At 43.9% G+C, this 27,722-nt stretch overlaps 5 protein-coding genes across 9 annotated transcripts; 2 read left to right on the top strand and 3 right to left on the bottom strand.

Annotated features, from left to right (window-relative positions):
* Positions 1-1,939: 1,939 nt before the first annotated feature.
* On the top strand, positions 1,940-6,689 carry LOC131364006 (cytochrome c oxidase subunit 6A, mitochondrial). Of its 4 annotated transcripts, none has more exons than XM_058407053.1 (4): positions 1,940-2,098; positions 4,136-4,216; positions 5,493-5,635; positions 6,492-6,689. In XM_058407053.1, the coding sequence occupies exons 2-4, from the start codon at positions 4,141-4,143 to the stop codon at positions 6,582-6,584; spliced, it is 312 nt and encodes a 103-aa protein (XP_058263036.1). In that variant the 5' UTR covers positions 1,940-2,098; positions 4,136-4,140; the 3' UTR covers positions 6,585-6,689. The 4 variants fall into 4 exon arrangements, with proteins under 4 accessions (XP_058263036.1, XP_058263054.1, XP_058263026.1 ...); XM_058407071.1 differs by having other exon boundaries at positions 1,943-2,098; positions 4,112-4,216; XM_058407043.1 differs by having other exon boundaries at positions 1,943-2,102.
* armc5 (armadillo repeat containing 5) lies at positions 6,670-14,065 on the bottom strand. The gene is made up of 8 exons (XM_058407018.1): positions 13,797-14,065; positions 11,934-12,331; positions 11,798-11,828; positions 11,457-11,567; positions 10,208-11,099; positions 9,339-10,102; positions 9,101-9,233; positions 6,670-9,009 (listed from the first exon to the last, which is right to left on the bottom strand). Exons 1-8 carry the CDS (start codon positions 13,849-13,851, stop codon positions 7,977-7,979), a joined length of 3,417 nt encoding a protein of 1,138 aa, XP_058263001.1. The 5' UTR covers positions 13,852-14,065; the 3' UTR covers positions 6,670-7,976.
* Positions 14,066-14,359: 294 nt separating this feature from the next.
* Positions 14,360-16,195, top strand: si:dkey-66i24.7 (uncharacterized). Its single transcript, XM_058407032.1, has 2 exons — positions 14,360-14,591; positions 15,367-16,195. Exons 1-2 carry the CDS (start codon positions 14,498-14,500, stop codon positions 15,993-15,995), a joined length of 723 nt encoding a protein of 240 aa, XP_058263015.1. The 5' UTR covers positions 14,360-14,497; the 3' UTR covers positions 15,996-16,195.
* A 14-nt stretch (positions 16,196-16,209) lies between these two features.
* LOC131363970 (uncharacterized) lies at positions 16,210-20,208 on the bottom strand. 2 transcript variants are annotated; one of them, XM_058406985.1, is made up of 5 exons: positions 20,068-20,208; positions 18,752-19,099; positions 18,321-18,561; positions 17,221-18,001; positions 16,210-16,939 (listed from the first exon to the last, which is right to left on the bottom strand). In XM_058406985.1, exons 1-5 carry the CDS (start codon positions 20,083-20,085, stop codon positions 16,750-16,752), a joined length of 1,578 nt encoding a protein of 525 aa, XP_058262968.1. In that variant the 5' UTR covers positions 20,086-20,208; the 3' UTR covers positions 16,210-16,749. The 2 variants fall into 2 exon arrangements, with proteins under 2 accessions (XP_058262968.1, XP_058262975.1); XM_058406992.1 differs by having other exon boundaries at positions 18,321-18,540.
* Positions 20,209-20,610: 402 nt separating this feature from the next.
* On the bottom strand, positions 20,611-26,933 carry elob (elongin B). Its single transcript, XM_058407006.1, has 4 exons — positions 26,814-26,933; positions 24,492-24,626; positions 23,636-23,744; positions 20,611-22,677 (listed from the first exon to the last, which is right to left on the bottom strand). Exons 1-4 carry the CDS (start codon positions 26,874-26,876, stop codon positions 22,565-22,567), a joined length of 420 nt encoding a protein of 139 aa, XP_058262989.1. The 5' UTR covers positions 26,877-26,933; the 3' UTR covers positions 20,611-22,564.
* Between the last annotated feature and the right edge of the window lie 789 nt (positions 26,934-27,722).

Raw genomic sequence — 27,722 nt, 5'->3', positions numbered from 1 at the left:
AAATAAATGATTAAAAAAATACATCTTCGGGCTATTAAAAATCATTTACCGTGAGCAGGATGAATAAGCGTTTATTTCGTATCTCTGTCGCCACCTTGTTGTAGGACGGTGAATTACATACAGTGTTTCAGGTGTCGATTCTGAGTCGATTCACCTCGACGCGAGTCGGCTCCGTTACCTTGGTCATGCTCGCGGTAGAATTGTGGCGCGTGATTATCTTCACTTCACAGAAAACGTTACGATAAAAAATAATAAGATTCGCTACGACGGAATACGAAAGACATGTTGACTTCTGGATCCTCGATTTTCGCGTGAAAGCTAAGATGGGGGGGCTAAAAAAAAACGCTGCTGAGTAGTAGTTTTCAGTGAGTCTGAAAGAATCGACTCAGCTCCCCAACAAGAGTCGACTCATTCCCGTTTTCCACAAACTGAAACGCTTAAAGTGTTTAAAAACTCTCACTCTATTCCCTAAATAACAGCATACCCTTACAGTTCATAGCTCTAAAAATCCATTTTAATAAAAAGAAACCAAAAAGCAAGTTGCCAGATATTTACTTTCTCAACTGCGCAAAGCATAAACACGTGAATACGGTCATAATTATTAACTTTTATTAAATGTAAAAAATCAGTGCCTCTTGTTCTTCTGTGCTGAAGTTCACGTCCTCTGTCTGCTACACTACACTATAAACTTCACAATAACCAGCAGAAGTCAGATCGTTGTGCTAGCTCTTTCACACACAGAGTCAAACTCATATGACTCTGAATCATTTAAGGACAAAGAAGTGATCTACAGAAACATGGAGGTCTGGTCTCAGGTCTCCAAGCTTGAACCTTGTTGCTAAGCTGAGACCAGAACTTTTTTCCTGGTATAATTCTGAAAGAAATTAGTCACAAAAACCAGACAGATCATCACTTAAACCACACCATCCTCACAGTGAAGCATGGTGGTGGCAGCATCGTGCTTTAGTTCTGCTTCTCTTCAGCTGGGACATGAAGAATCCATGTTTCCTCCGCAAAACACACACCCGAGTGAACGAAGGAACAGCTTTAGGAGAAGTTTCAGACAGAGTACAGATCGAAATCCTTTAAAAACCTGTGGAATGACATGAAGAACAACACCGCGTTCTGCGTTATACAAGCAGAAAATTATGTAAATAAAAGGTGGCAACTCTTTCACGTCTAATTTATTTGTTTATTTCTTCCTAACTCGTTCCTATTAGTCTTTCACTCAGAAAGATGTTGGTTGCTGCATCACATTAATCATGGAAAAAGTTCTGACTGATTTATCTTAGGTTCATAGTGTAGATCAGGGTTCCCCAAACTTTTTCGTACCATGGACCGGTTTGGTACTGGACAATTTTTCTGCGGCCTGGGGGGGTGGGGGGTCAGGTGATTGATGGGGGAGCTCTCTAGTGACATTTGTTTTTGGGTCATTTTAGCGTGGGTTAGCTTGTGGACTTACTGAAGTATAGAAAAACCTGTGACTGCGTCAGATGCAGGAGAGAGGCGCAGATAGAAGCGGTAATTTTTAAAAAATAAAATACATATCATTTTAATTTATATATATATAAAATTATTAGTGTATTGTTTCTTTGCGGCCCGGTACCACATGATCCACGGCCTGGCGGTTGTGGACCCCTGGTTTAGGTCGTCTTAATAGGGATGCACAAACTTTTGGTGTCCAGTGTTGCTGTGAAGCACCAGCAGGGGATGAGTTCACCTGTACACACCTACAGACTCATGATGTTCACACATTCCCAGGATCTGATCCCAGGATCTGGTCATGTCTGTGAAGGAACATCACTTTTTACACACCATCTAAATGACTGAGCTTCATAAAGACTGAAGCTGTGATGAAGTGCAGAGTTCAGGTTACAGCACCGCAGCAGTCAGGAGTGAGCGTGTGACCACTCCACCAAATATAAACCTCATTTCTTGGCAGACGGACAGACTGCACCGGGGAGGAGTCTGATAGTCAGGAGCAGGACAGACTGAAGGACAAACACTGAGGAAATACACCACGAGTCCAGCAATAACCAGCAGAATCCAGAAACCAGCTCATCTTCTGATCGACCATCTGACCGTCTGAGACGAAGGAGTGAGTGAGTGCTTCTGTTTTTTGTTTTTTTATTTAGAAAAGAAATACAATCCTACAGGTCAGTCTTCATGCAGCGTTGCTTCACACTCCACATGAAATATTTCCTTCCTTCCTCATGAACACGCAGGACGAGTCGCAGCAGAGAACCTGTTTTTCTCTTTAAAGCATCATTAATCCTGATAATCTCTCTGATCCTCAACGTCCAGAAGGTTCTGAAGGACAGAGCAGGACCAGGCCTCTCTCTCTCTCCCCCTCTCTCTGCCCCCCCATCTCTCTCTCTCTCTCTCTCTCTCTTTCTCACTTTCTCTCTCCCTCTCTCTCTCTCTCTCTCTCTCTCTCTCTCTCTCTTTCTCACTTTCTATCTCTCTCTCTCTCTCTCTCTCTCTCTCTGTCTCTGTCTCTCTCTCTCCGTCTCTCTCTGCCCCCCATCTCTCTCTCTCTCTCTCTCTCTCTCTCTCTCTCTTTCTCACTTTCTCTCTCCCTCTCTCTGACCCCCCCATCTCTCTCTCTCTTTCTCACTTTCTCTCTCCCTCTCTCTGCCCCTATCTCTCTCTCCCTCCCTCTCTCTCTCCCTCTCTCTGACCCCCCATCTCTCTCTCTCTCTCTCTCTCTCTCTCACTTTCTCTCTCCCTCTCTCTCCCCCCTATCTCTCCCTCTCTCCCTCCCTCCCCCTCTCTCCCCCTCTCTCCCCCCCTATCTCTCTCTCTCTCTCTTTCTCCCTTTCTCTCTCCCTCTCTCTGCCCCCTCCCTCTCTCTGCCCCTCTCTCCACCCCTATCTCTCTCTCTCTCTCTCTGCCCCCCCCTCACTCCGCCCCATCTCTCTCTCTCTCTCCGCCCCTATCTCTCTCTCTCTCTTTCTCCCTTTCTCTCTCCCTCTCTCTGCCCCCCTCCCTCTCTCTGCCCCTCTCTCCGCCCCTATCTCTCTCTCTCTCTCTCTCTCTCTCTCTCTCTCCCTTTGTGTTTGTACACAATCTCACTTCCCTGTTTCAAGGTCTTCTCTGGAGGACTTTATATTAGACACATAAATATTTAGATGTTGTTAATAATTACCCGTGTCCCCGCTGGACGCTGACCGGTCTGTGTGTGGAGTTTAAAACCGTTCCAGGAAATAAAATAAGGTCTGAAAAAGAGTTTAGTGCTTTAACACATACGCAGTGACCTTTTACTGTATTTTTTTTATATTTCATCAGAGCTGACCTTTAACTCTACACTCTGTACACGGATTAACGCGACATTACAACATTGCCTTCTGCTTGTTATGAATTTATTTACACACACAGTACAAGTACACTACATGGCCGAAAGTATGTGCCCCCCTGACCCTCATGCCCACATGTCCGTGTTAGGTCCAGGTGTATTCTCCTCTCTGTGCTGTTGTTATGAGGTCCAGTCTTCTGGAAGGTTCTCCACTAGATGTCTGTGGGGATTAGTGATCATTCAGCTACAAGAGCATTAGTGAGATCAGGTGTTGGTGAGAGTGAGGAGGTCTGGGGTCACTGGGTGGGCAATGGGATTGAGTTGGAGTCAGGGCTCTGTGCTGGACACTCCAGTTTCTTCACTCCAACCTTCACCTCCACACCATGTCCTCATGGAGTTGCTCTGTGCACAGGGACATGGTCATGCTGGAGCAGGGATTAGTTGTAGTGAACGGAAAGTGTAACTCTACAGCACACTCTAGATGGTCTTGGTCAGAACAACCTGGTGCATAAGTATTCACACCCCTACACTAACACCCAGTCTGATCTGATGATCTAAACCAGGGTTTATTTATTTCACACCACAGAAACCTGACACTCTAACAGGAAGTGTAAACTTCTCATCACATGATCCTGCATTAATGTTAACGTTAATGAGCTTCAGCATCTACATGGCTGTTCACTGAAGAATGTCTCCTCCTGCTGGTGTGTGTTAGAGCGCTTTAACCTCTTTAACTCCACTTTAATGAGATTAATGAGCCTGGTAGTGACGAGTGTTTCATCTGCTCAGTGACCACAGAGTGTTAATGTGCTTTAGACCAGTCTGTCGTCTGCTCTGCAGAGGGAATGGTTGCGTCTGCGTCGTCTGCGGTGGCTCGCCGCTTCCTCGCCGCTGCATCGCACGGAGGCCATGAAGGAGGAGGTGAGCTATTATTACTATTATTATTACTATTATTATTATTATTATTATTATTATTATTATTAATAATAATAATAATAATAATAATAATAATCAGAAACACATGCTTATCCTGTTCACAAATATCAAGCAGGTAATAAATCTCCTCTTTCACTCAGAATTTCAACATTTATTTATTTATTTGTTTATTTATTTATTTATCCAATTTTTTAAGTATAAAATACTGAATTTGCACACAGTCCTGTTTTATATTAATATAAAGATTTTTTTAATTAAAAAGTGATTATGATTAAGGTAAAACTGCTTTATAAGAATTTTGTAGGTCTGTATCAAAAATATAATATAATAACCATGTTAAAAATAATTAGTAATAATTAATAATAATAATAGTAATAGTAATAATAATTACTAAAATTATTAAAAAAAAACATTAAAATACAATAAATTACACCATAAGATTTAGAGGAGGAGGAGGATGAAGATGATGATGATAAAGATGATGATGATGAGAATGATGATGATGAGGAGGAGGATGATGATGAGAATGATGAGGAGGAGGATGAAGATGAGAATGATGATGAGGAGAAGGAGGATGATAATGCTGATGATGCTGCTGATGATTATGATGATGGTGACGATGATGATAATGCTGATGATGATGAAGATGATGATGGTGAGGGTGATGATGATGAAGATGATGATGGTGAGGGTGATGATGATGATGATGGTGATGATGATGCTGATCATGATGATGATGATGGTGATGATGGTGATGATGATGGTGATGATAATGCTGATCATGATGATGATGATGGTGATGATAATGCTGATCATGATGATGATGATGGTGATGATGGTGATGATGATGGTGATGATAATGCTGATCATGATGATGGTGATGATGGTGATGATGATGGTGATGATGATGATGATGATGGTGATGATAATGCTGATCATGATGATGATGGTGATGATAATGCTGATCATGATGATGATGATGGTGATGATGATGGTGATGATGATGGTGATGATAATGCTGATCATGATGATGGTGATGATGGTGATGATAATGCTGATCATGATGATGATGATGGTGATGATGATGGTGATGATGATGGTGATGATAATGCTGATCATGATGATGATGATGGTGATGATGGTGATGATGATGGTGATGATGATGGTGATGATAATGCTGATCATGATGATGGTGATGATGGTGATGATGATGGTGATGATGATGATGATGATGTAAACATGCCGTATTTTGGTCACACAGTGAAGACATGGAGGATCCTGTCGTTCGTGCTGGCGTTACCGGGCGTGGCCGTGTGCATGGTGAACGCTTACCTGAAGCAGCAGGCTCACTCTCACGGGCCGCCCGAGTTCATTCCATATCCTCATCTGCGCATCCGCACCAAGGTACGAACCGGCATCACTTCCTGTCTGGACAGGAAAAGAGACAAATGCAGGATCAGGAATCAGGTCACGTCCACGTGCCTCTGCATTCTCAACTGATCTGAGAACTGAGATCATTAACAACAGATTTAATGTTTAAAAAACATTTTACATAGAGAATCTTAGAGAAAAATATTATTTATTATCTTCAGAAAACTCTTTTCTTGAGCTCAATCATGGGGGTGTACAAACTTACACACACACTCTGTATAAATGCTGGTGATTTTTACTGCTGTTTATTATTTACACCACTGCAGAGCTGCTGAGGTCTGGACTCGATTCACTGAGGTCTGGAGTCAAACTAGATTGTAATTCTTTTAAATCAGAAGTGATTCAATGACTCTTGATTCTTTTACACTAACCGAGTCGTACTGAAGAGTCGATTCCTCATTGAAGAAGGTTTTCTCCTTTAATTCAATTCCAAACAATCGTGTTTACTCCGATTTCTCATTTTGATTCCTCTGAATCAGTGGAGTCGATTCTATGAGTCATTTTCACTCAGTTGTTTTCAGGCTACGTGTCGATGATGACCTCGAAGAGCTTTTTGACTTGATTCATATTGAACATCTGCCTGATTGGTGAGAAGGTGTTTATTTATCATTAATGTGCTTGCTCTGATAGCTTATCGTTTCTATAGCAACAGCATACAGTGAAGTGTGTCGTGTGGAAGGAGTCTCCAGTGTCAGAGCTGCTGTGGTGTAAAAAGAGGAATAAAAGATTCAAGATGAGTAAAGAGTCATGTACTAATACCTGCAATCACTAATATCCCCCCCCCCCTTTTCTCTCTCTTTCTCCCCATCTCTCTCTCTCTCTCCCTCAGCCATGGCCATGGGGTGATGGAAACCACTCACTGTTCCACAATCCTCACACCAACCCTCTGCCCACCGGCTACGAGGACTCGCACCACCACTGAGCTGCACGGCACCCCCCGGAGGCCACCTGAGGAACGTCTCCACCTAAAACTACTGCATGGAACCAGAAAAGTTTCACCTTGACTTAAATAAAAAACATTACAGAGTTCCAGTGAGGAGATGTTTTTATTTTTCATATTTCACACAGAAACACGGCCTCGGAGTTCATCCGGCTTCTGAGATCATTCTGTCCATGACACTTAATACACTCTGTGTGTGTGTGTGTGTGTGTGTTTACAAAATAAAGGAATGAAAAATAGAACGTAAACGTTACTCTATCCCTGACGTGATCGTACACTGTACAACAGCACAAGCTACATCTGTATGGAGATTACTATTATATATATATATATATATTACACAACACCAGGAAGAAATAAATTCGCTCTTTAGCGTGTTATACATCATTTATAACACATCCATACGCGTAAGCAATCCTAAAGGTTAGGTTATATACATGGTTTAAAAATAACACAAAGAAATAAACCAGGAGGAATGACAACAAAAAGGGAAAAAAAACACAAAATTAATAAAAATTCAATCCAAAAAATGTTAAGCCATGACCATAATGCACAAGAAATATATAACATATATATATAATATAATATAAAATATAAACGTTTCTTTACTTCCTATTGTTCTCAGGTCCCCAAATAAATCTCTAACACTTCCTCTCTGGAGGTTTATTCACACTGAAGACATCGTTCGTACCGGAAAATAATAATCATCATCATCTCAGAGAGAAAATACAGAAAAGATTAGATCCAAAACACCAAAACATGAGTTATTACACGCTGAGCATTTTTTTCCCCTCACCATCTATTAAATTACATTCATCAGACACCTGAAATGAAAGCCACACCCACTTCCTTTTACAGAACTAGAAACATTTTCCCTTCACAGCGCCAGAAAGCGAGGACACAACATCACCAACGATAAACATTACCAACGAGAGAGAGAGAGGGGAAAGGGGCGGAGCTTCAGTAAATGTTGGCGATAAATACAGCGGTCAATCATTCCTAATTCGTGAGCAGATGTGATGGACAACAAGAAAGTCAGTGTGTCCTACAGTAGTACAAGCGAGGCTTTAGTTTGGACTGGACGCCAAAACAAACAATTTTTTTGAAGTCTTATCTGATATCTAAATCAACCAGAACGCTGCGTCCTCCTTTATTAGTGCAAACAAATAAAAAACCGTGTTCAGTGTGAATAGACCCGACGTGTCCAAGATGTGAATCAGAAAAAAAAACACCACAGTTCATGTGCAGGTGTGAAGTCCGAGCAAAAGTTCAGGTGCATTTATTATACAGAAACACGGAAAGTCGGTCGGAATGTCGCCCCATATTTCCGTTTATAACTGACCGGAGTCTGAGGAAGAATTCCCGAGTGCGGCGTTAGCTGAGCGCGGCAGTGGCGAGGCTCAGCAGGTCCTGGCGCAGGCTCTCGGTGCTGTCTGCCTGCCGGACCAGACGGAGGAGACAGTCAGAGGAGACGGAGGGAGGAAGCTGAGGGCGCAGCAGGATGGACAAGCAGGACAGTCCGAGTCGGGAGTAGGAGTAGCGCTGGGAGAACCAGTAAAACTGGGGCAGGACGGAGAGCAGTGCGCTGTCCTCGCCGTTTTCATCCACAGTGTTCAGAGCGAGATGGTGTTTCTGAGGTTTCGATGGACACGGAGCCTCGACCTTGGACGCCAGACTGGACAGGACGGACACACACAGGTCCTCGGCTGTCCTTTGTAATCCGGGAACCAAAAAGCGACTGGCTCCCATCATCACCTCAGCGAGAGGAGTCTTCTGAAACACTGTGTGTCCCGTCAGACCCCCGGAGACCAGCGAGGACAAAACGAGGCAGCGTCCAGCTCCGTCTCCGGTCATCCTGCAGCCGTGAAGATAATGAAGGACAGGCAGCAGCATTCCCCGGCTCACGTCTCGGATATGAACGGAGTCTCTGCTTGACCTCTGAGCTTCATCAAACTTGCCTCTCAATAACACACGGAAATACTCTGACTCCGCCTCAGCCACGCCCACCTCCCCAGAAACCACGTCCCGATTGCCCGGAAGCAGGCTTCCATCATCCAACAAGAAATTCAGGTCATGGATGGATGTCTGGTAAGGACACTGACAGGAAGAAGAATCCGGATCCAGATGCTGCAGCTTTTCCAAAACGCCTTGACCCTCTCGCCTGTCTAGCTCGACCTTTGACCCTGCCAGGAGACTAGACAGGCAGCCGATCAGGAGAGACGCGTAGAGCGAGTGATACCTGGAAGCGCACACTTGTTCAGGTGGACAGATCCAAGCAGAGAGAAATGATTTGCATTTATCAGCACTGTCGTCTTCGTCCTCTGCACCGTCCAGACACACGAGAGGCTCGAGAGCTGAGATCAGACCTCCGCTGTCCAGAAGCAGCTTCTTCAGAAGGACTCTGTTACTGCAAAAGAAAAAAAACAGTGAAGTACTGTGAAGAAAAAGCAGAGGTCAGTGATCAGTGGTCAGAGCAAGCATCCAATCAGGCGGCGTACCTGATAATCAGCGGCAGACAGAGGATGCAGTGGATTTTATCGCTCTCTGAACCTGACAGGACAATGTGGGTCAGAACTCCAGAACCGAATCCTGTCTCACTCTGGACACGCAGGTTGTTCAGCAGCCCCTGACCTGCAGTGGAAAAAAATAAATGTTAAAGATCCACAGAAACGGCTGTGTGAATAAATATGCAGAAATATGCAAATTAGACATCATCATCATCATCATCATCACCACCTAGCTGTCTGATTTTAGCCTTCATTCTGTCCGACTGCTTGTCCGTCTCCCCTGGTCCGTCTTGCTCCCGGAGACAGAGGCGGTGCCTGATGAGAGCGACGGCACCGGTGCGGACCAGCGGCTGCAGGCAGTTCAGGTTGCAGCTGATCCTCACCAGCATGCGGCAGCAGCGTCCGCTCGGCTCGCGGTGCTGCGTCAGGTAGTGAAGCAGGGCAGAGAAGACAGGCGCGGTGACCAGGGCGGTGCTCGGGTCCGTGGCGTGGGAGAAGCGGGACAGCAGCAGCAGGATGGGAGACTCCGGCGCCCACGGCTCGGGGTGGTACGGGTGCTGGTACACGGGCGTCTTCGGTATCGCCGGAGGAGCATCCAAGGAGACGAGGGTTAAACGAGAGGCGGAGGAGGACAGAGAAGACGTGCGAGCTCGCTTCCTCGGAGGAGACGAGACTTTACAGGGAGAAACGGAGGGTTTGGGCTGCAGGATGGACGTGCTGGCTGTCGGCTGCGGACAGGGAGACGCGGGGCTCACAGAAATGGACAGACGGCAGGCTCTGGACCGAGCTGAGGGAGAGGAGACAGGTTTCTGTTGAGCCGGTGATGAAGAAACATCAGAAGAGAGAGGAGAAGGAGAAGAGGATGAGGAGGGAGAGGAGGAGTAGGCAGGAGACCAGGTGGAATGAGGAGAACCTAAATCTCCATCTGAACTACAGGGTGACTTCATCAGCTCCACTTCTGAAGAGATAAAACCCTCAGAAAGCAGCCAGGACCTGCAGCAACACACACACACACACAGCATTAAGTACATCCTCATTACATCCTCTTTATTCCGATTTATCTCTGTGAGATATTGTGCAAGAGTGTGAGAAGTTCACCTGAGGCTCAGGAAGCTGGAGGAACTCTGCTCCTTCCCCATCTCCTCCTTTCTGCTCCCGTCAGGAGGAGGAAAATCAAACGAGTCGAAACAGGAGCCGAGTTCGGAGCACTGCGAGCTCGCAGAGAGCCCGGCGTCCATCTTGAAGTCGTCTTCCCGAGCGAGGTCCACGAGGCGCCGGACCAGCAGCGGGACCAGGCCGAGCTCCTGCAGCTGCTCCAGAGCTGCCTCATCGTACACGAAGTCCACGCACGCCAAGACGGCCAATCGCGTCAAAGGGTGGTTCTGATAGGAGGACAGGAAGCGGATCAGCACCTCCAGTCCACCACTCTCCTTTACCTTGGCGCGGTTCACCGCCTCTTTGCAGCACAAACACAGAGCCTTGAATAGAACACTGGATTTCAGAGGATCCTTTTTCGCTTCCTCTGTGAACTTCTGAATGATGCCCATTGAGCCCACCAGGGGGCGCAGGCAGCCCTGAGAGCACAGATTAGCCAGAGTCTTTAGCGAAAGCTCCTCCAGAGCCCCGCCTCCTTCTCCGGAAGCCAGCAGGCCGAGCTGAGACAACACCCCGGAGACGGACACCTCCCGGGCGCACTCGGCTCCGCAGCCCCGCGTCAGCTCGTGGAGAGCACGGAGACACGCCCGCCTCAGACCCAGGGGGTACTCAGAGGCCAGAAAGAGCGCCAGGGCAGGCAGGGCACCCTGGGAGAGCAGAGAGAGACGGTTGGAGGGCGTGTCCGAGAGGTAGAAGAGAGCGCGGGCGGCTGACTGAGCACGCTCCAGGGTGGAGGACGACGCAGCTGGTGGAGGAGCAGGAACGATGGAGGGAGAGGGCGGAGACGAGGGAGAGCTGGACAGAGACAGGCAGAGGAGGAGAGGAGGAACACCACCTGCATTAGAGAGAGACAGAGAGAGAGAGAGAGAAAGAAAGAGAGGGAAAGAAAGATAGAGAGCAAGGGAGAGAGGGAGGGAAAGAGAAATTAAAATAGGATCATGTCCACATAATGCTAATAAGGTGAAATCTGATTGGTGGAGTTTATATAATATGCAAATCAGATTGGAACACTGACACCTCACTTCCTATGTTTTAAAAAAACATCATTGTTTTTTTTAAATCTACTTTGAGAACCCTAAAGTTTCTATGCAGAAGCGTAAAACACAGACACTTCAAAGAACTGCAGAGGGGTGGGGTTTATTTGATTGACAGGACGTGTTGGAGGAGGCGGGGCTAAAAAGTAGGCACAGACCTGCAGAGTGAATCTGTGCAGATCCCTCAGGGTCCATGGCGAGGTTCCCTAAAGCACGAGCTGCCCGGTTCTCCACCGTCTCCACTGAAGCATGTCTCTTCAGGACCTCCACTGAGCAGAGGAAACGCATACACACACACACACACACACACAAACACGCACGCGTGCACACACACACACACACAAACACGCACGCGTGCGCACACACACACACACACACACACACACACACACACAGGTTAGTGAGCAGAAATAAACTACACACAGAGAATGGAGTGAGAAACACTGCACTGCTCCTTTAACTGAGCGTCCAGATGGAGTGTGGGGTTTGAGAGACTCACCTACGAGAGAAATGCCGTCCAGTCTCCGCACCTGGACGTATGAAACTGTGATTTACTTCAGCGGTCATACATTTAATGCATTTTTGAATAAAAAAAGCATCTGTTCTGATTTCTCTCCCTACTGTGCGTGTCTCACCTCGGCTCGCGTCTCCTTCTCTGTGCAGCAGTTGGCCAGGATGCTGAGGGTCAGGTCCAGGATCTTCCTAGAGCTCTCTTGTCTGCGCAGGATGGCCAGTAGGGGGGGCAAACCGCCCTGTGTCTGGTACCGCCTGATCCTGCTGCTTCCTCCTTTAATGTGGTGAGTGCGGATGGCCACCAGAGCCCTCCACTGACCCGCCCGGAGACGCTTATCCGCCTCTCTGGAGGGTTTGGATTCGGCCCCGGGTGCGGCGTCCACTCTGGAGATGGACTTGTTCAGTTGGATCAGACACCAGGACAGAGAGGACTCGGGTGACGGAGACGACGAGTCTGTACGGCTTTGGGCCTGGGTTTCTTCCTGTTCTGCCTGGGTGGCCATGTCGGTTTTAAAACACCCTATACACACACACACACACACACACCCCTCAAATAATCTGATCTCTTTTTACCAGAAGACTTTTATGAACTGTTTAAAACTGTTTAGTTCCAACACAATTATAAGGTTTGCAGATGACACCACGGTGATTGGACTCATCAAAGACAACGATGAGTCAGCTTATAGAGAGGAGGTGGACCGTCTAGCTGCGTGGTGCGCTGGCAACAACCTGCTGCTCAACACTGCGAAGACCAAGGAGCTCATAGTGGACTTCAGGAAGGAGAAAGGTGACACACACACCTATTCATCTCAATGGAGAGGTGGTGGACCGTGTCACTAGCTTCAAATTCCTGGGTATCCACATCTCAGAGGATCTCTCCTGGACTACCAACAGCTCCAGTCTGCTCAAGAAGGCTCACCAGCACCTCTTCTTCCTGAGGGCTCTGAGGAAGAACCATCTCTCTTCAGACATCCTGGTGAACTTCTACCGTTGCACCATCGAGAGCATCCTGACCGGCTGTATCACTGTCTGGTATGGGAACTGCACTGTGTCAGCATGGAAAGCGCTGCAGAGGGTGGTGAAAACTGCACAACGCATCGTAGGAGTTCCACTTCCTAAGATCGAGGACATTTACAGGAAGTGTTGTCTCAGCAGAGCGCGCAAAATCATAAAGGACTTTTACCACCCTGCCAATAGACTCTTTGCCCTCCTGCCTTCTGGGAGGCGCTACAGGAGCCTCCGGACCAAGACTAGCAGGTTGAGGAACAGCTTTTTCCCCACAGCTGTTTCTTTGCTGAACTCTGCCTCCACCGATCACACACACATTGACTGAACACATTATTATCAGTGTATATAACCTTTTCTGTGTACAGTTTACATATACAAGTTATTTATCATGGTATACAATATCTTCCTCATTGCACACATCTAAATCATTGCACTCATTGTACATAACTCCTCTGTATACTGTTTACATATTTAATTATTATCATGGTATACAACACCTTCTTTATTGCACCACCTATAATCATTTGCACTCATTGCATTTACCTCCCACTGTATACTGTTTATATACTGTTATATATGTAAATTATTTATATATTTTTGTATATTGTTTATATATGCAAATTATTTATTGTTATATACTTATTATATATGCTAATTATTTGCACTGCGAAATGCACTTCTGGTTAGATGCTAACTGTATTACGTTGCCTTGTACCCACATGTGCAGTGACAAAGTTGAATCTAATCTAATCTACTCTACTCTACTCTAATCTACTCTACTCTACTCTACTCTACTCTACTCTAATCTAATCTAATCTAAAACAGCAGCTGCACATGATAAAAATGAGATTTCAATCATAAATAAGAAAAAATAATAATAAATGTTTCAATAACAAACTCAGCATAAAAATATTACTGTAACCAATTCCACCGTGAAAAATAAAAATAATAATAATAAAGCGTGTTACTGACGTCACCTTTCGAAAGTGCTTCTGGGAAATCGAGTTTTTTCACCGGCCGCGTCCGCTCCATAAACAACAAGCAGGCCCGAATGTAGGCCCTGGATCAAAGTACAAACTTAACGGCGATTATTTATCATTTCATATCTGGTTGTGTTTTGTTGATTTATCGAAGGTTGATCATGACTTTCCGTTATTCTGCCTTCCTCAGGCTCGGGTTCATGTGTTCAAACAAACGCCACCGTCTCGGTTTTTTGCACCGACGCCATCTTTTGTAGAACGGAAAGAGAAAAGAAGGGGGCGCGCGCGCGCGTTATTGGCGTTTCCTCGAGCTCATGGGTGTTGTAGTTCTGATGTAAGATTTCTCGTGGAGTGAAGCAAAAACGTGACAGAAGTTAAAAGTAGTTATCATTATATTTGTGTAAATAAATAAAGTTAATTATGTTATAACGGGGAAAGAAAAACTGTAGTTTGATTTTGACGCTTTAAAAAAAGTGTTCGTAACAAATGCCGACTACATTTCCCACAATCCTCTGCGCACCCTCGACTAGATTTTTAGAGAAATCGCTGAGAGGCAGGTCGTTGTTATAATCATCGCCGCTGAAAGTGAAAAGGTCATCGCTTCCAAACCTGGCGTTGTTAAACTCCACGATATCAGCATCAACTCGTGCAGCAACTTCTGTCTAAAGTTAAACCTTTAAAACACTTTAAGTGTGAGAATGGAGGTGATTGAGTCTATAGTCACGAACAGCATCGAGGTGGAACATTCAACCAGCGCAATTTCAACGCTGGACACCGAAAAGTCGAAAACAGGTAAATAAACATGGCGGAATCCTAGAAAACCCCAGTGCCCCCTAGATAAGTGCACTACGTAGGGCATGACGTAATGCCTTCTGAACCCTATGAAGTTCACTACTTGTGCTAAGAAGCGCTATTTGGGATGTACAACATTTTCCTGTAAACAGCGGTGATTTTTTAAATTCAGAAAACAATTTGTATTTCATTTTATTTTATCTCTTTTTAAATTTGCATTTCTCTTTTACTTAAAAAAATACTTTAAGAACAGAATGCAGAGTAGAAAAATATTTTAATATAACAATAAAAAGTGTGCAAACAACTGAATAATTACAGATCGCTACTTTTAAGGTTTAAGTTTAAAATTTTATTTTACAATTTTTTCTGCTGAGGAATTTGTTTTTCTTCAAAACAGAATTATAAATGTAATTTTAAGTATCCTATTTAAGTTTACTCCCATTTTCCCTATGTTTATGATGTTGACATGTATAAAAGTATCATATAAATGAACAAATAATTTGCATTTATTTTTTAATATTTTTCCAATATTTATGAAGTTGCTGTGTATATAAATTTTTAAAAATACTTTATTCCATTTTTATTAGTATTTCAAAATTAATGTATTGTATAATTTATTTATTATATAATTTATTTATTTTATTTTAAATACTTTATTTGCACATCATATAGCACCTTTTACACGTGAAGTTTATTAAAAAATAAATCTTATCATTTTTAAACATTTATATGTAGAATAAAGTGAATAGAATACACGTTTTTTTTTTTTCCGCAGAGTTCGTGTGGACGTTACAGGCCACGTGGCACCTGGTCCGTGTTCGTCTGGACATGGAGGCGGAGTTCGATCAGCCCGTGTGTAAGAAGAAGAGACTGTGGGAGGGCGTGGCCGAGCAAGTGACGGCGAGGTTGAGAGCCGAGGGCTACGAGGACGTCCCGGTCAGAGCCTTCGAGTGCGACCTGAAGTGGAGGAACATGCTGGCGACGTACAGGAAGAACGCGGAGCGCGCGAAGCGTCTCGGAGCTCACGCCGTGCACTGGGAGTTCTTCAGGGACATGCACCAGGTCCTCGGGCGCACCTACGAGGAGATCGAGGCTCGGCGCAAAGCCAAGCTCAGGAACACCGAGCTGGGCAAAGCCGTGGCGAGCAAACGCTACACGCCCATCCTGCCCACGCCCACCATCACCGCCCTGCCCGGCCCCGCCCCTTCCCGCCCCCCTCAGGACGTCCTGCAGCTGTACCTGGAGCTCCAGGAACGCAAGCTGAACATGTGGGCTCAGCAGAAGGCGCTGGAGGAGAGGAAGATCGAAGCTATAAACAACCTTGCGCGTGCCATCAGCAGTCTGGCGCAGGATGCCGCGACCACGCCCAAAAACACCGCCCTCTCACACTCACTCGCTTCATGACTGGTTTACTCCATCCTTATCTACAGGTGCTCAGGTGTGTGTGAGAGAGAGACACCTGAAAAATAAACATCAGGAGAAAGCGCTTGAAGTATCTCCTGAACGGACTCACACACGGGTGTGTGTGTGTGTGTGTGTGTGTGTGTGAGTATGAGAGAGAGACACCTGATAAATAAACATCAAGAAGAAGCAAAATGAATACAGTCGACACTGTTGATGTGTGTGTGTGTGTTTATTCACATCAGAAATCTACTGACACTTTAATCCTTTCAACAGCTCACCATTTTGTAAATATGCAAATTAGGTTAAAAATATTTATGCTAATATACTCCGCCCACTTTCCCACTGGTTGACCTGCGGTGCATGACGGCTCATTTGCATCTCATTTACATATCAGAGTCAGGATTAATCGTCAGGCAGCAAAACTAAACATCAGGAGGTTTTAGGTTTAACTTAAGAGAGGTGTTATAAAGCAAAAAAAAACATTCTTTAGAAACTTTTGAATGTTTTTTATTTATACTTAGAAAAAGTAAACATTCTACACATCAGAGTTTGCTGTAATAAATACAGATGTTTAACACTGGCATGAACACACCAGAGGTTTCAGATATAAAACACAGAATCAAAAATGATCGTCTTTTGTATCCTGCATGAGCCCAGAAGTGTGATGATGATGATGATGATGATGAGGGCAGGAGGAAAGTGCTCTCATCCTAACACTCGTCTCTGTGCTGACCGGGACAAACAGAGGCAGAGGTCACACACACAAACACAGCAGTGTTCTTAACTCTTCATCTTCTCTGTTCTGGTCAGTTTTTTTTTTTTTGAAGTGTAAATATCGGAGAGTTTTTGGACAGTGTTCCTGTAGGACGCTCTGATCTGGCAGTGATGTCATTTCCTTTATCAGGTGTTTAATATCGTGTTTGATCTGCTGTGAAAACCTGATCCTGCAGCAGCATGAGAGAGAAACCATAATTTTTTTAAAAATATATATATTTTTACTATTTTTGGATTTATTTTTTATTCAAACTAAATTTCTTATTAAATTATAATAATAGTAATATTAAATTAATATGAAACTAAATATAGTAAATGACATTTAAATTCAATTTTGTAAATTTTTCTAGATAAATAAAAAAAGCAGTATAAACTTTTTTTTTAAGTGAATCTAAACATCACAAAAATTTTTACATTTATAATTTTTTTATATTTTAATAATCATAAATACTGAGTGATGAAACCCTCATGTCCATCATGTTCCTCGTGTTCCTGTGTCCCAGAGTCCAGAGCTCCGTACAGTAGATTAATGACCATTTCTCTCAGTTTGACTCCAGCTTCCTCTTTCACACCTTCCTCTTCTTTCTCTTCCTCCTCCTCTCCCTCCACCCTGGTGTGTATCTCCACCTGCCCTGTGGTGGTGTAGCCAGCGTCCAGCAGTGCGGTGTGCAGTATGCAGCAGGTCAGCACCACGACTGCGGCTCTCTCACACTTTCCCACGTCCAGATAGCTCAATCTTCTGAAGCGCTTTTTCAGGTCAGCCATGGCCTGCTCCAGCCTCCTCAGGTGCGTCTCCAGCACTCTGTTGTACAGGTTCTCCTGCGGGTTCCGTGCGGTACGGAACGGCGTGAGGATGTGCCGCGTGAGTGGGTATCCAGCTCCGGCTAACAGGCAGGTTCCAGGAGGCAGGAGCTCTGGGTTCTGTGCTAATATATGACTCAGAGCTTCACCTGGGTTCCTGTGAGAACCTTGGCTGACGCTGCAGTGGATGAACCGACCCTCGGCGTCACACACCAGCTCTAGGTTTAACCAGTGGTCCGGGGGAGAACCCTTCCTGAGCCGCTTGGCATGCGGAGCGTCGCTCTCTGAGTCCTGCTTACCGGGAGGAAAGCGGAATGGGATGCGGGTGTGGCCCAACACGCCCAGGACTTTAGGGAGACCTTTCTGCTGGAGCTTCTCATCATAACCCAGGCAGCTGGAGAAGGGCAGCAGGAGATCGGATGCCTCCTGACCTACAGAGAGGAATGACCCAGCTGTTACTAGAAAGGAGTCACTTCTCAAAAAATGTTTAACTTTTGTTAACGTGTCCACTAGGGGGCAGTGTCACATGACCTGAAGTACAAACTACAGAAAAGCAGACCCTGGAAAAGACGAGTCTCTGTCTCCCTCTTTTGCTCCATTAAAATCTCACTGAATTCCCACTAGAATACCAGTAAAATCCCATTAAAATCCCAGTCCAGGTGTCTGTACTGCATATATCTGGTGGTGAGATGTTTCAGAGATAGCATTAGGATAGTGTAAGAGTGTGTACACACACACACACACACACACCGGTGGGCCAGCGGATGATCTGATCCTGCAGTGTGTTGACTCTGTGGCAGAAGGAAAAGAAGATGCGGTGGATGTTCCCTTTCTCCAGGCGGAAGGTGGAGGATACAGAGCGGTAACTGAGATGAGTGGACAGCAGAGTGAGGGACAGGAACACCGTGTGGGACAAGGACAAGCGAGATCTTCCCTTCAGACGCCTTTGACTGTCTCTCCACTTCAACTTCTGGAGAAGAGACGTGAGGTACTGAGGGGGAGGGGGGTAGAGAGACAGAGAGGGAGAGAGAGACAGAAAGAGAAGGAGAGAGAGGGAGACAGAGGGAAAGGGAGATAAGATGGCAGATGCTGTTAGAACCACAGGAGAATAAAACACTGAATAAACTGGAACAGAACAGAGTTCCCGGTTCCTCTCAGGACTGTGTTCCTCAGTGACGGACCTGCACTGTGGGGTTCTCCTCTATCTCAGCCACATGCTGCTGGTTCTCTGAAGCAGGTTCTCCTTCTGCCTGATACAGGAGCGAGGCTGAAGTGGACGTGTGTGAGGTTTCAGCGTGCGCTGATGTGCGTGTGATCGTCTCCTCCTGCCGAGAGACCCGAGTGTACACGCTCCGGCTCTGCCCCTGGCCCCACCCCTGCACACCGGACATCAGCTCCGCCTCCAGGATTTCCTCCACGGCCTGGTCAAGACGCTGCTCCAGCTCACAGTGAGACAGAGGCTCCCACTCCGACTGCATCACGTCCATCACCAGCCGCCCGGCCGCAGCCGCCGACCATCTCCCAGCTGCCTGCACACACCGTTTACATGCCAGCAGAAAGAAATCATTCACTTATTTCCAAAAGCTACAGACAAACCTAATGTTTTATTATCTGCAGAGTGTTTATGAAAGACTGAATCCAAGAAACATGGTCCATGCTAATGTTTTATGAGCAGTCCTGCTCTTCTGTTTTATAATTCTTGATCCAAATCCAATCAAAAATTAGTTATTGACTCTAAGACATGAGATTTGTTCAGATTTCATCCCTTCCCTAAAATTCCTGCAGTGACGTTCCCGAGTCGATACCCGGTGGCATTTCGTTCGAATATCAGAAATGTGAGCATGAGCCTGGAGACAGGTCAGATCCTGACTACACCAGATGATCCGATCAGGATGTGTGTGGATTCTGATACAGGTGAGTGATATCAAACCTGATGCTCTAATCAGCAGCAGATCCTCCAGCCTCATTACCAGACTTCCTGAGAAGTTTTACTGAGGAAGTTTTTCCAGGCTTTAAAAACCAGGCAGCATTTTACTTCTTTATTTTTTTTATTAGACTTTTTATGTCTTTATCCTTCCTGTATTGAGACAGATGAAGGACATGGAGTTCTCTGCTCTGAAATTAAAACCATGTTTAAATGAAATCTGGTTCAGATCTGCTCCTGGACACTGTGTGTGTGTGTGTGTGTGTGTGTGTGTGTGTGTGTGTGCGCGCGCGCTTCTTTAAACAATACACGGCTTTTTTATTCATAGTTTTCTTCCCCAACATGCAAAGCTGTTTAAAATGACTAAAGGTAGTGTTTATTTATTCCCGAAGACGCACAGTTTGTCTAAAACTGCAAATGAAATATAATATTTTAGACCATAAACACAGCTTGGCTTGAACACGTGACCTAGTAATGCTAAGCGGTTTGTTATGCTAGCAGTTTGTTATGCTTGTATTCTACTCAGCGATTTCTCGCTAACCTAGTCAGTTATTTTGTCAGTTGTGTACCTACCAGGTCTTCAGAGGTCATTTTTATTCTAAACCGATTAAAACATCCCGCTAGCCGGTTAGCATAGCGTAGCGCTCGGCTCGCGCGCAGAATCCGAACGAACTGCTTGGGGGGGCGTGGCTCTGTCTGGTAGGTGGAGTCAAGCGTGCTACATAAACGTATGATTGGTTGAAGCACAGAGACCCGGAAATAACCGGGTAACATCTGTGATAAATGATTCACAGATGTTATCTCCTGTAAAGGCAGCTGTTAGATATACTGTTTGTGATAAATGGACCTTTTGGACAGATCAGTTGAAGATATTGAACATTTATTTTTCTGTTTTATTCTGGGACTCGACTTTAAAATAGACAGAACCAACAAAAATGTAAACAAAGCCCTTAATTTAGAACTTCATGATATTTTTCTGATAAACAAAATGACATCATAGATCTGTTAATCATCTTAGCAAAGTATTTTATTCATAAGACGAAAAGAATTCTAAAGAAGCCATCATCTATTACCTTTTATAAAACTGACTTTAAAATATATTTTGAAAACTTTCTAATGTGAGATCACAAAATAAGAAACTTATAAAAACAATTTAAAAAAAATCCTAAAGCTTTTATTTCTGTACCTGTCCTTATATACCACTGTGTTTTTGTCCTGGTATTTATTTATTATTATACATGTATTATTTACATATTTATGTTCATTTTATGCTTTGTTGTCTTACTTTAAACTGATTGACATTGTTTTATATCTGCCCTACACTTCCTGTTTTGTATTTATATGTGATAGAACGAAATAAAATAAAATAATAAAAGTGTCACTCCTCTATCCTGGAGACACGGGTTGTACTGCACATGCGCGGAAATGCGCCTCCTTATTGTCTTGAGTATGATGAAATGATTTACAGCAGTTCATTATACTGCAGGTATTTATAATACTGTTATTATACTACTTTTATTCTTCTTCTTATTATTATTATTACTATTATTATTATGATGATGTCGATTCCGCGCATGCGCAGTACACCTCGTGTTCCCGGTCTGGACAAAAAGCGGAGTGGAACGATCAATGAACACGGACATGTGGGTGTGAGGGTCAGGGGGGGCACTTACTTTTGACATTACAGTGTTTATGGAGCTTTATGTTCCTCTTTAGCTTCATCAGGTTGGTTCTTTGTGTTAAAGCAAGACTTTTTTTTTTTATTTTCGTACACACAGACACTACAGAGATGACCCTGAGGTCATGTTGAATAAGTGTTTAAAATTGACCAGTGTCCAAATAAAAAAAGAGATGTCCATTTCCTCAATCTCGACTTCTCCCCCTTGATATTCAACACATTATTAATATCAGAAGGGCAGAAATAAAGGTGTGTATCAGGATAAAATCATCATCATCATCATCATCATCATCAGAGAAGCAGAGGAGTACAGATCACACTGCAGCACTTTGTTCATCAGGTGTTTCTTCTGCTTTTAATTCAAACAGAAAGTAGCGTAAGGTGAGGATCGACTCTGACCACGGAGAGAACGAGACAGAGGAGTGTGTCCAGTTCATTCTCATCGTTATTGTTGGGGCGGGGCGGGGGGGGGGGGGCGACCCTCAGAAGTTGATCCGAAAGAAAGTCAGCTGTTTCTATAGTTTACAGCTCAAACAGAGACACCTTGTTCTTTATGGGACTGCAAAATGTAACACACGAGCCATTCCTTCACATGAACACACATGCGCGCGCACACACACACACACACACACACACACACACACACACTTCCCCTTTGGTTTTAAATACAAAAAAAATATATATGAGGGAACTGAACACATGGACATGTATGTTTTTTTTTTTTTTTTTTAACTAACACTGGATAAATTACACACGCAAAAAAAACCAAAACAATATGATCAGTATCAGCAAAACCAGTGTGTGTACACACACACACACACACACACACACACACACACACACAGAGGGGAAAATAATCATGTTAATACCAAAAGTTCATGAGATAACGTTACACACTTCTCCATGGTGAATGACGTGCACGCGCAGCTCCAGGAGACACGTGTGATTTTCGGCGCTCCGAAAACACACGTGATCCGACTCGACACCTGAATTATTAAGCCCTTCAGGAGTCAGCTCACGTGTGTATCCCTAACTCCACTGTTACGGCCAAAATAACCAGAGTGTGAATAATATTACTAATAATAATGAACAATCACACAGGACATACTGTTAATACAATCTCTCTCACACACACACTCTCTCTCTCTCTCTCTCTCTCTCTCTCTCACACACACACACACACACACACACACGTCCAAGGGTGCATGAGGTGAAGGTTTAAACACAGAGTGTGTAAAGCGCCAATGGAAAGAATTAAACATTTTTTTTCAGCAAGTGTCACCACACACACACACACACAAAAACACCACCTCTCATACACCCCACACCCTGCCATAACCAAGAACACACACACACACGGCCACAGCCACGGATCCCGGATCCTGGAGTCTCTCACTGGACGGCCTGCTCGTTAGCCGTGCTGCCCGAGTCCTGGGGCTTCATCACATCTGGCAGCTCTGGAGGACTGGAGAAAGCGTCCACACGCAGTGGCTCGAACACATCGTCTGAGGAAACACACACACACAGGTCAGGAATCAATAAGCACCGCACCATGTACTTCAGGATATTTGTGTTCTCCATGAAAAAGTTTTGAACAAGACATTAATAGGAAGGACATTAACAATGTATGGATGTTGGTTGCCACGGTAACAGAACGAGGACGTGATTCATCAGCTCGTTTAAATGTAATCTGAGGCCATGTCCACACGTAGCTGGGGATTGTTTAAAAGGGAGATTTTTCTCTGTGTTTTGACCTTTCGTCAAAAACCTTTCGAAAACTCTTTTCAAAGTGAAGATTTTCCAAAACTCCGTTTTGAGTGGTGGTGTGTGGACGGGGGAAACGGAGATTTTGATGAATTGACCTCATTGTCTGTGAGCCGGTCTCCTTGAGGTTTGTTTATGAAGATATTTTGTGCAATAGCAGACTTACGTAAACTACTGACTGTGTTAACGTTACTTACTGGACTTTTTACATGCGTGCACACACACACACGCAGTTACACACACGGTCATGAACAGAGGGCCGGAATGTAATACGGAGCTCACTGCTGCTGCATACAGAACTCCCACAACACAGACCAGGCACACAGCGATGGAGGTTTTGGACGAGACCCGGTCCGACTTCTACATTCTACAAAAAAATTTTTTCATGTCAAGGGTGTGACTTTCCTGGAACACACCATTGTTGTTAAACTACCGGGACCTGTAATTCTGATTGGCTAGGCATGCTACTGACAGCACTTTACAGGGCGTTTCGTTTTCAGGTGGACAAAGATATTATAGTTGTGTGGACAGAATTAATTAAAAAATTTTTAAAAAAAAACAAGTAGAAAAATCTCAGTTTTAAAAATACCCAGCTATGGGTGGACATGGCCTTAATGACAGTGTTAGAGGACATGGGGACATTTCCTCATTTAAATATTCATGTGGAGATGTTCAGAGATCAGAGACACGTGAACTGACCGCTGATACGGAAGGCGAGTCCCACTGTAGCCGGAGCCTGAGGTCTCGCTGTCTGGTTTGTGAATCCATAATCTCCCAGTGTCTTACTGTCTTCTAACAACATGTCATCCTGCAGAGAGAGAGGGGGAGGGGGGGGGAGGGGGGGGGGGGGGGGGGAGAGAGAGAGAGAGAGAGAGAGAGAGAGAGAGAGAGAGAGAGAGAGAGAGAGAGAGAGAGAGAGAGAGAGAGAGAGAGAGAGAGAGAGCGAGAGAGAGAGGGACAGAGAGAGGGAGAGAGAGAGAGAGAGAGAGAGAGAGAGAGAGACAGAGAGAGAGACAGAGAGAGAGAGAGAGAGAGAGAGAGAGAGAGAGAGAGAGAGAGAGAGAGAGAGAGAGAGAGAGGGAGAGAGGGAGAGAGAGAGACAGAGAGAGAGAGGGAGAGACAGAGAGAGAGAGAGAGAGAGAGAGACAGAGAGAGAGACAGAGAGAGAGAGAGAGAGAGAGACAGAGAGAGAGAGAGAGAGAGAGAGAGAGAGAGAGAGAGGGAGAGAGGGAGAGAGGGAGAGAGAGAGACAGAGAGACCGAGACATCTATGTTAACAATCTGATATAAACTCAACACTAGGAGAATGCTGAAAATTGATCAGTGCAATATAACAATGCATGACATCACACACACGACAGGAAAAGAAGAAATAAAAAGATACAAATAAACAAAAGAACAAGAAAAAACTGCAAAAAAGAAACTAGAAGAAAACTGAAAGAAAGTGAAAGCAACAAGATGTAGTGATGTGTCAGGTATGAAGTGTGTGTGTGTGTGTGTGTGTGTGTGTGCATGTTAGTGAGTGTGTGTGTGTGTGTGTGTGTGTGTGAGATCACCTTGTAGAGTTTCTGTTCCTCAGGTGCTCTCTTCAGGATCCCCTCGACGATGCGCTTCAGCTCGTACACTGTGGTGGACTCCTTGGCGTCTGTGAAGATGGTGGTCTTGTGACGTCGGATCATCAGGAACACGTCCTGGGAGGAGACAGAGGGATGAGATGATCCATCACTTTAGTGTGTGACTGTGTGAACAGAGACACCGTGTTTCATCTAGACAATTTCCTTTCACGATTACAGGGACCATCCCCATGGCAACAAGCTCCTCCCTCTCACTGGCTCATGCAACAAATCGTGTTTTAATTAATGCTTTATAAAGGTTTTACTACACAGAATCGTAGCCTGTACTGAGATTTCTTTTTAAAACAGCGGTGACTGTTACCTCAGAAACACGTGCTCCAGGTGCCAAAACGTGTGTGCTGTTCATGAATGAGTCGACTCACACAAATCGTTTGCAAAACGGGAGTCGACTCCTAATGGCAAGTCGAGTCAAATGAATCGACTCCCTGAAAAGAGGCTGAATTATAATTATTCAGAGAGAGAGAGAGAGAGAGAGAGAGGCAGGTAGACAGAAAGGAAGGGAAGAGAGAGCGAGAGAGAGAGAGAGAGAGAGAGACAGAAAGGAGAGAGAGAGAGAGAGAGAGAGAGAGAGACAGACAGAAAGGAGTGAGACAGAAAGGAGGGGAAGAGAGAGAGACAGAAAGGAGAGAGACAGAAAGGAAGGGAAGAGAGAGCGAGACAGAAAGGAGAGAGAGAGAGAGACAGACAGAAAGGAGTGAGACAGAAAGGAGGGGAAGAGAGAGCGAGAGAGAGAGAGACAGAAAGGAGAGAGACAGAGAGAGAGAGTAAGCAAGAGAGAGAGACAGAAAGGAGAGAGAGAGAAAGAGGCAGAGAGAGAGAGAGAGAGAGAGAGAGAGAGGGAGAGAGGGTTCTCCTCCACACTGAGATTAGAGACCATGGTGAGTAGAAGAGCGAAATAAGAACAGTTGTGTTTAAACTCAGAGAAACTTACAACATCCAAGTGAAAAATCTGACAGCGACGGGTCAGAAAGATCAATAATCAGAATCAGTGAGTTGGGTAAAGGATCACCCCTCCCTCCTAGAAATGACCGGTAAACTCAATCCTGTTTACCTAATCATCATCTGAACAAGCCAGATAGATGACTTCTACCTGTGGTCAGCTGTGGTCATTCTGATTAGCTCAGAACAGAAAGAACTCTATTATTCCTGAAATGTTTTAGTTCAGGGCAGTGCAACTATGTGCATGTGACAACAAAATCACAAATTCCCCACAAAAGAGAGAGAGAGAGAGAGAGAGAGAAGGGGGGGTCACCTGTTCTGTTTATCGACTCATCCAGTGATCTACAGGACTCGATTTTATCAGGATTATCGATTAGCTCATTTGTATAATAAACTACACACCAAGCTGCTCGGCAAACTTCGGCTGACACCCGAAAGTGTTCGTAGGCCACGCCCACTGCCTGCAACTACGTCACAACTCACACGGACACCAAAAAGTATATATAACATCGAGAAACAAAACTTGTGTTAAAAATAAAAATGAAACACTCTCAGATCTTTTCAGAGCGGTGTTCATTAAATATATTTGAATATATTTCATTAAATAGTTAAATAATAGTTAAATAGTTAAATTAAATTCATTATATAGTTCATTAAATATATTTGAAAGAAAGATATAAAAAACAGTAGTTAGTTTTAAACAAAGGAAATGGACTTTTTTCTTTACAGTAAAATCACCTTCAGAGCTCTCGCGCTGATCTGTAATGTTGTGATAAAACACTTTCTTCTTTATTTAACTCTCTATTCGGCATTTTATTTATAACAGAGTTAAAATTATGCCCTTATAAAGATCCAGTTCCATACGTAAAACATTCTATTCTGATGGCATTTCATTTAGCTCTGCTAAGCTAGGCTAAGCTAGGCTAAACTAACTAGCTTACACGTCATGTAAATGTTACCTGTTTAGATCAGATCAATCAAATTTCAGATTTATTTTGTATTTAATCTGATAAGTTAATATTAGAAAATCACACTTTTGTTTTGTTAACCATGAACAAAGGCATTTCGGCTAGTCAGCTAAGAGACTAGCTAGCTAGCGTTAGCGTGCTAAAAATATAGCCGCAGAGAATCTGCACTGTCAGCGGTTTTCACACTATTTCGTAAACAATGCAGTTCACTCCTGACAGAAGATTTAAATCAAACACAATTCCAGATTCAAACAATAAAAGTGTATAAAATGTTTAACACAAAATATCTCGTTTTTTTTTTTGTTTGTTTTTTTTGCTAACACTAATCCTCACTCACCATTGCTCTGCCGGCTGCTAGTCTTCCTCTTTCCCACAGTGCACCGCGAACATCACAACACATCGAGCGAGCACCATCCCAACACGACGCTCTGATCCCTTCGCGTACGCACTACACGCAATAAGCAACAAAGGTTTCTGCACACTTTCTAGTGCCCTTACTTAAAGATAAAGTGCCGTTTGGGACGCGGATAATCATGTTTCACACCAAGGCATCAAATTGCTTTTAATTTATTTATTTTTATAAAGAAGATAAATGTTGAAAGAAAAAATCAGTGACATCCGTTTAAACTAACAAACAGCCTGAAGCAAAAAGATTAACTCTTAAAAAACACAGATAATAATAATGTAATAAATAAATAAATAAATGTCTCTTAATAATATGAACATTTGTTGCTTAAAACCTAATTTAAAAAAATCATGTTCACTCTGTGATAGAAGTAATAATTGTATTATAATCTGTTTTCACTTCGCATTTTGAGCACAGAAAGCGTTTAATTATTTATTTGTTTTTATAAATCTTGCTATTTATTTGAATCTATTGTGTATAATGTTTATACTAATTAATTGATTGATTGATTGATTGATTGATTGATTGATTTAGTTAGTTAGTTAGTTAGTTAGTTAGTTAGTTAGTTAGTTAGTTAGTTAGTTAGTTACGAAGAGCTTTCTTTTTAGGTGTGTTCGCCAAAAAAATGAAATGGATAACTGAAATAAATAAATAAGTAAATCCTCATTATAGATAATATTATAAAAAAAAATACTGTAATTAATATATTTGTAAATAAATAAGTAATACAAAATATAAATAAATATTGTAATCATTATATGATCGTAAGCAGGAGTCGTATCCTACATTCCTCGCTGCCCCCTAGATAAGTGCACTAAACAGGGCTCTGTACTGATGTCC

This window comes from Hemibagrus wyckioides, linkage group LG02 (assembly GCF_019097595.1).
Source record: "Hemibagrus wyckioides isolate EC202008001 linkage group LG02, SWU_Hwy_1.0, whole genome shotgun sequence".
In the NCBI taxonomy this organism is placed as follows: Eukaryota; Metazoa; Chordata; class Actinopteri; order Siluriformes; family Bagridae; genus Hemibagrus; species Hemibagrus wyckioides.
The sequence above is the reverse complement of the archived record's forward strand: the minus strand, read 5'-3'. Positions and strand labels throughout refer to the sequence as shown.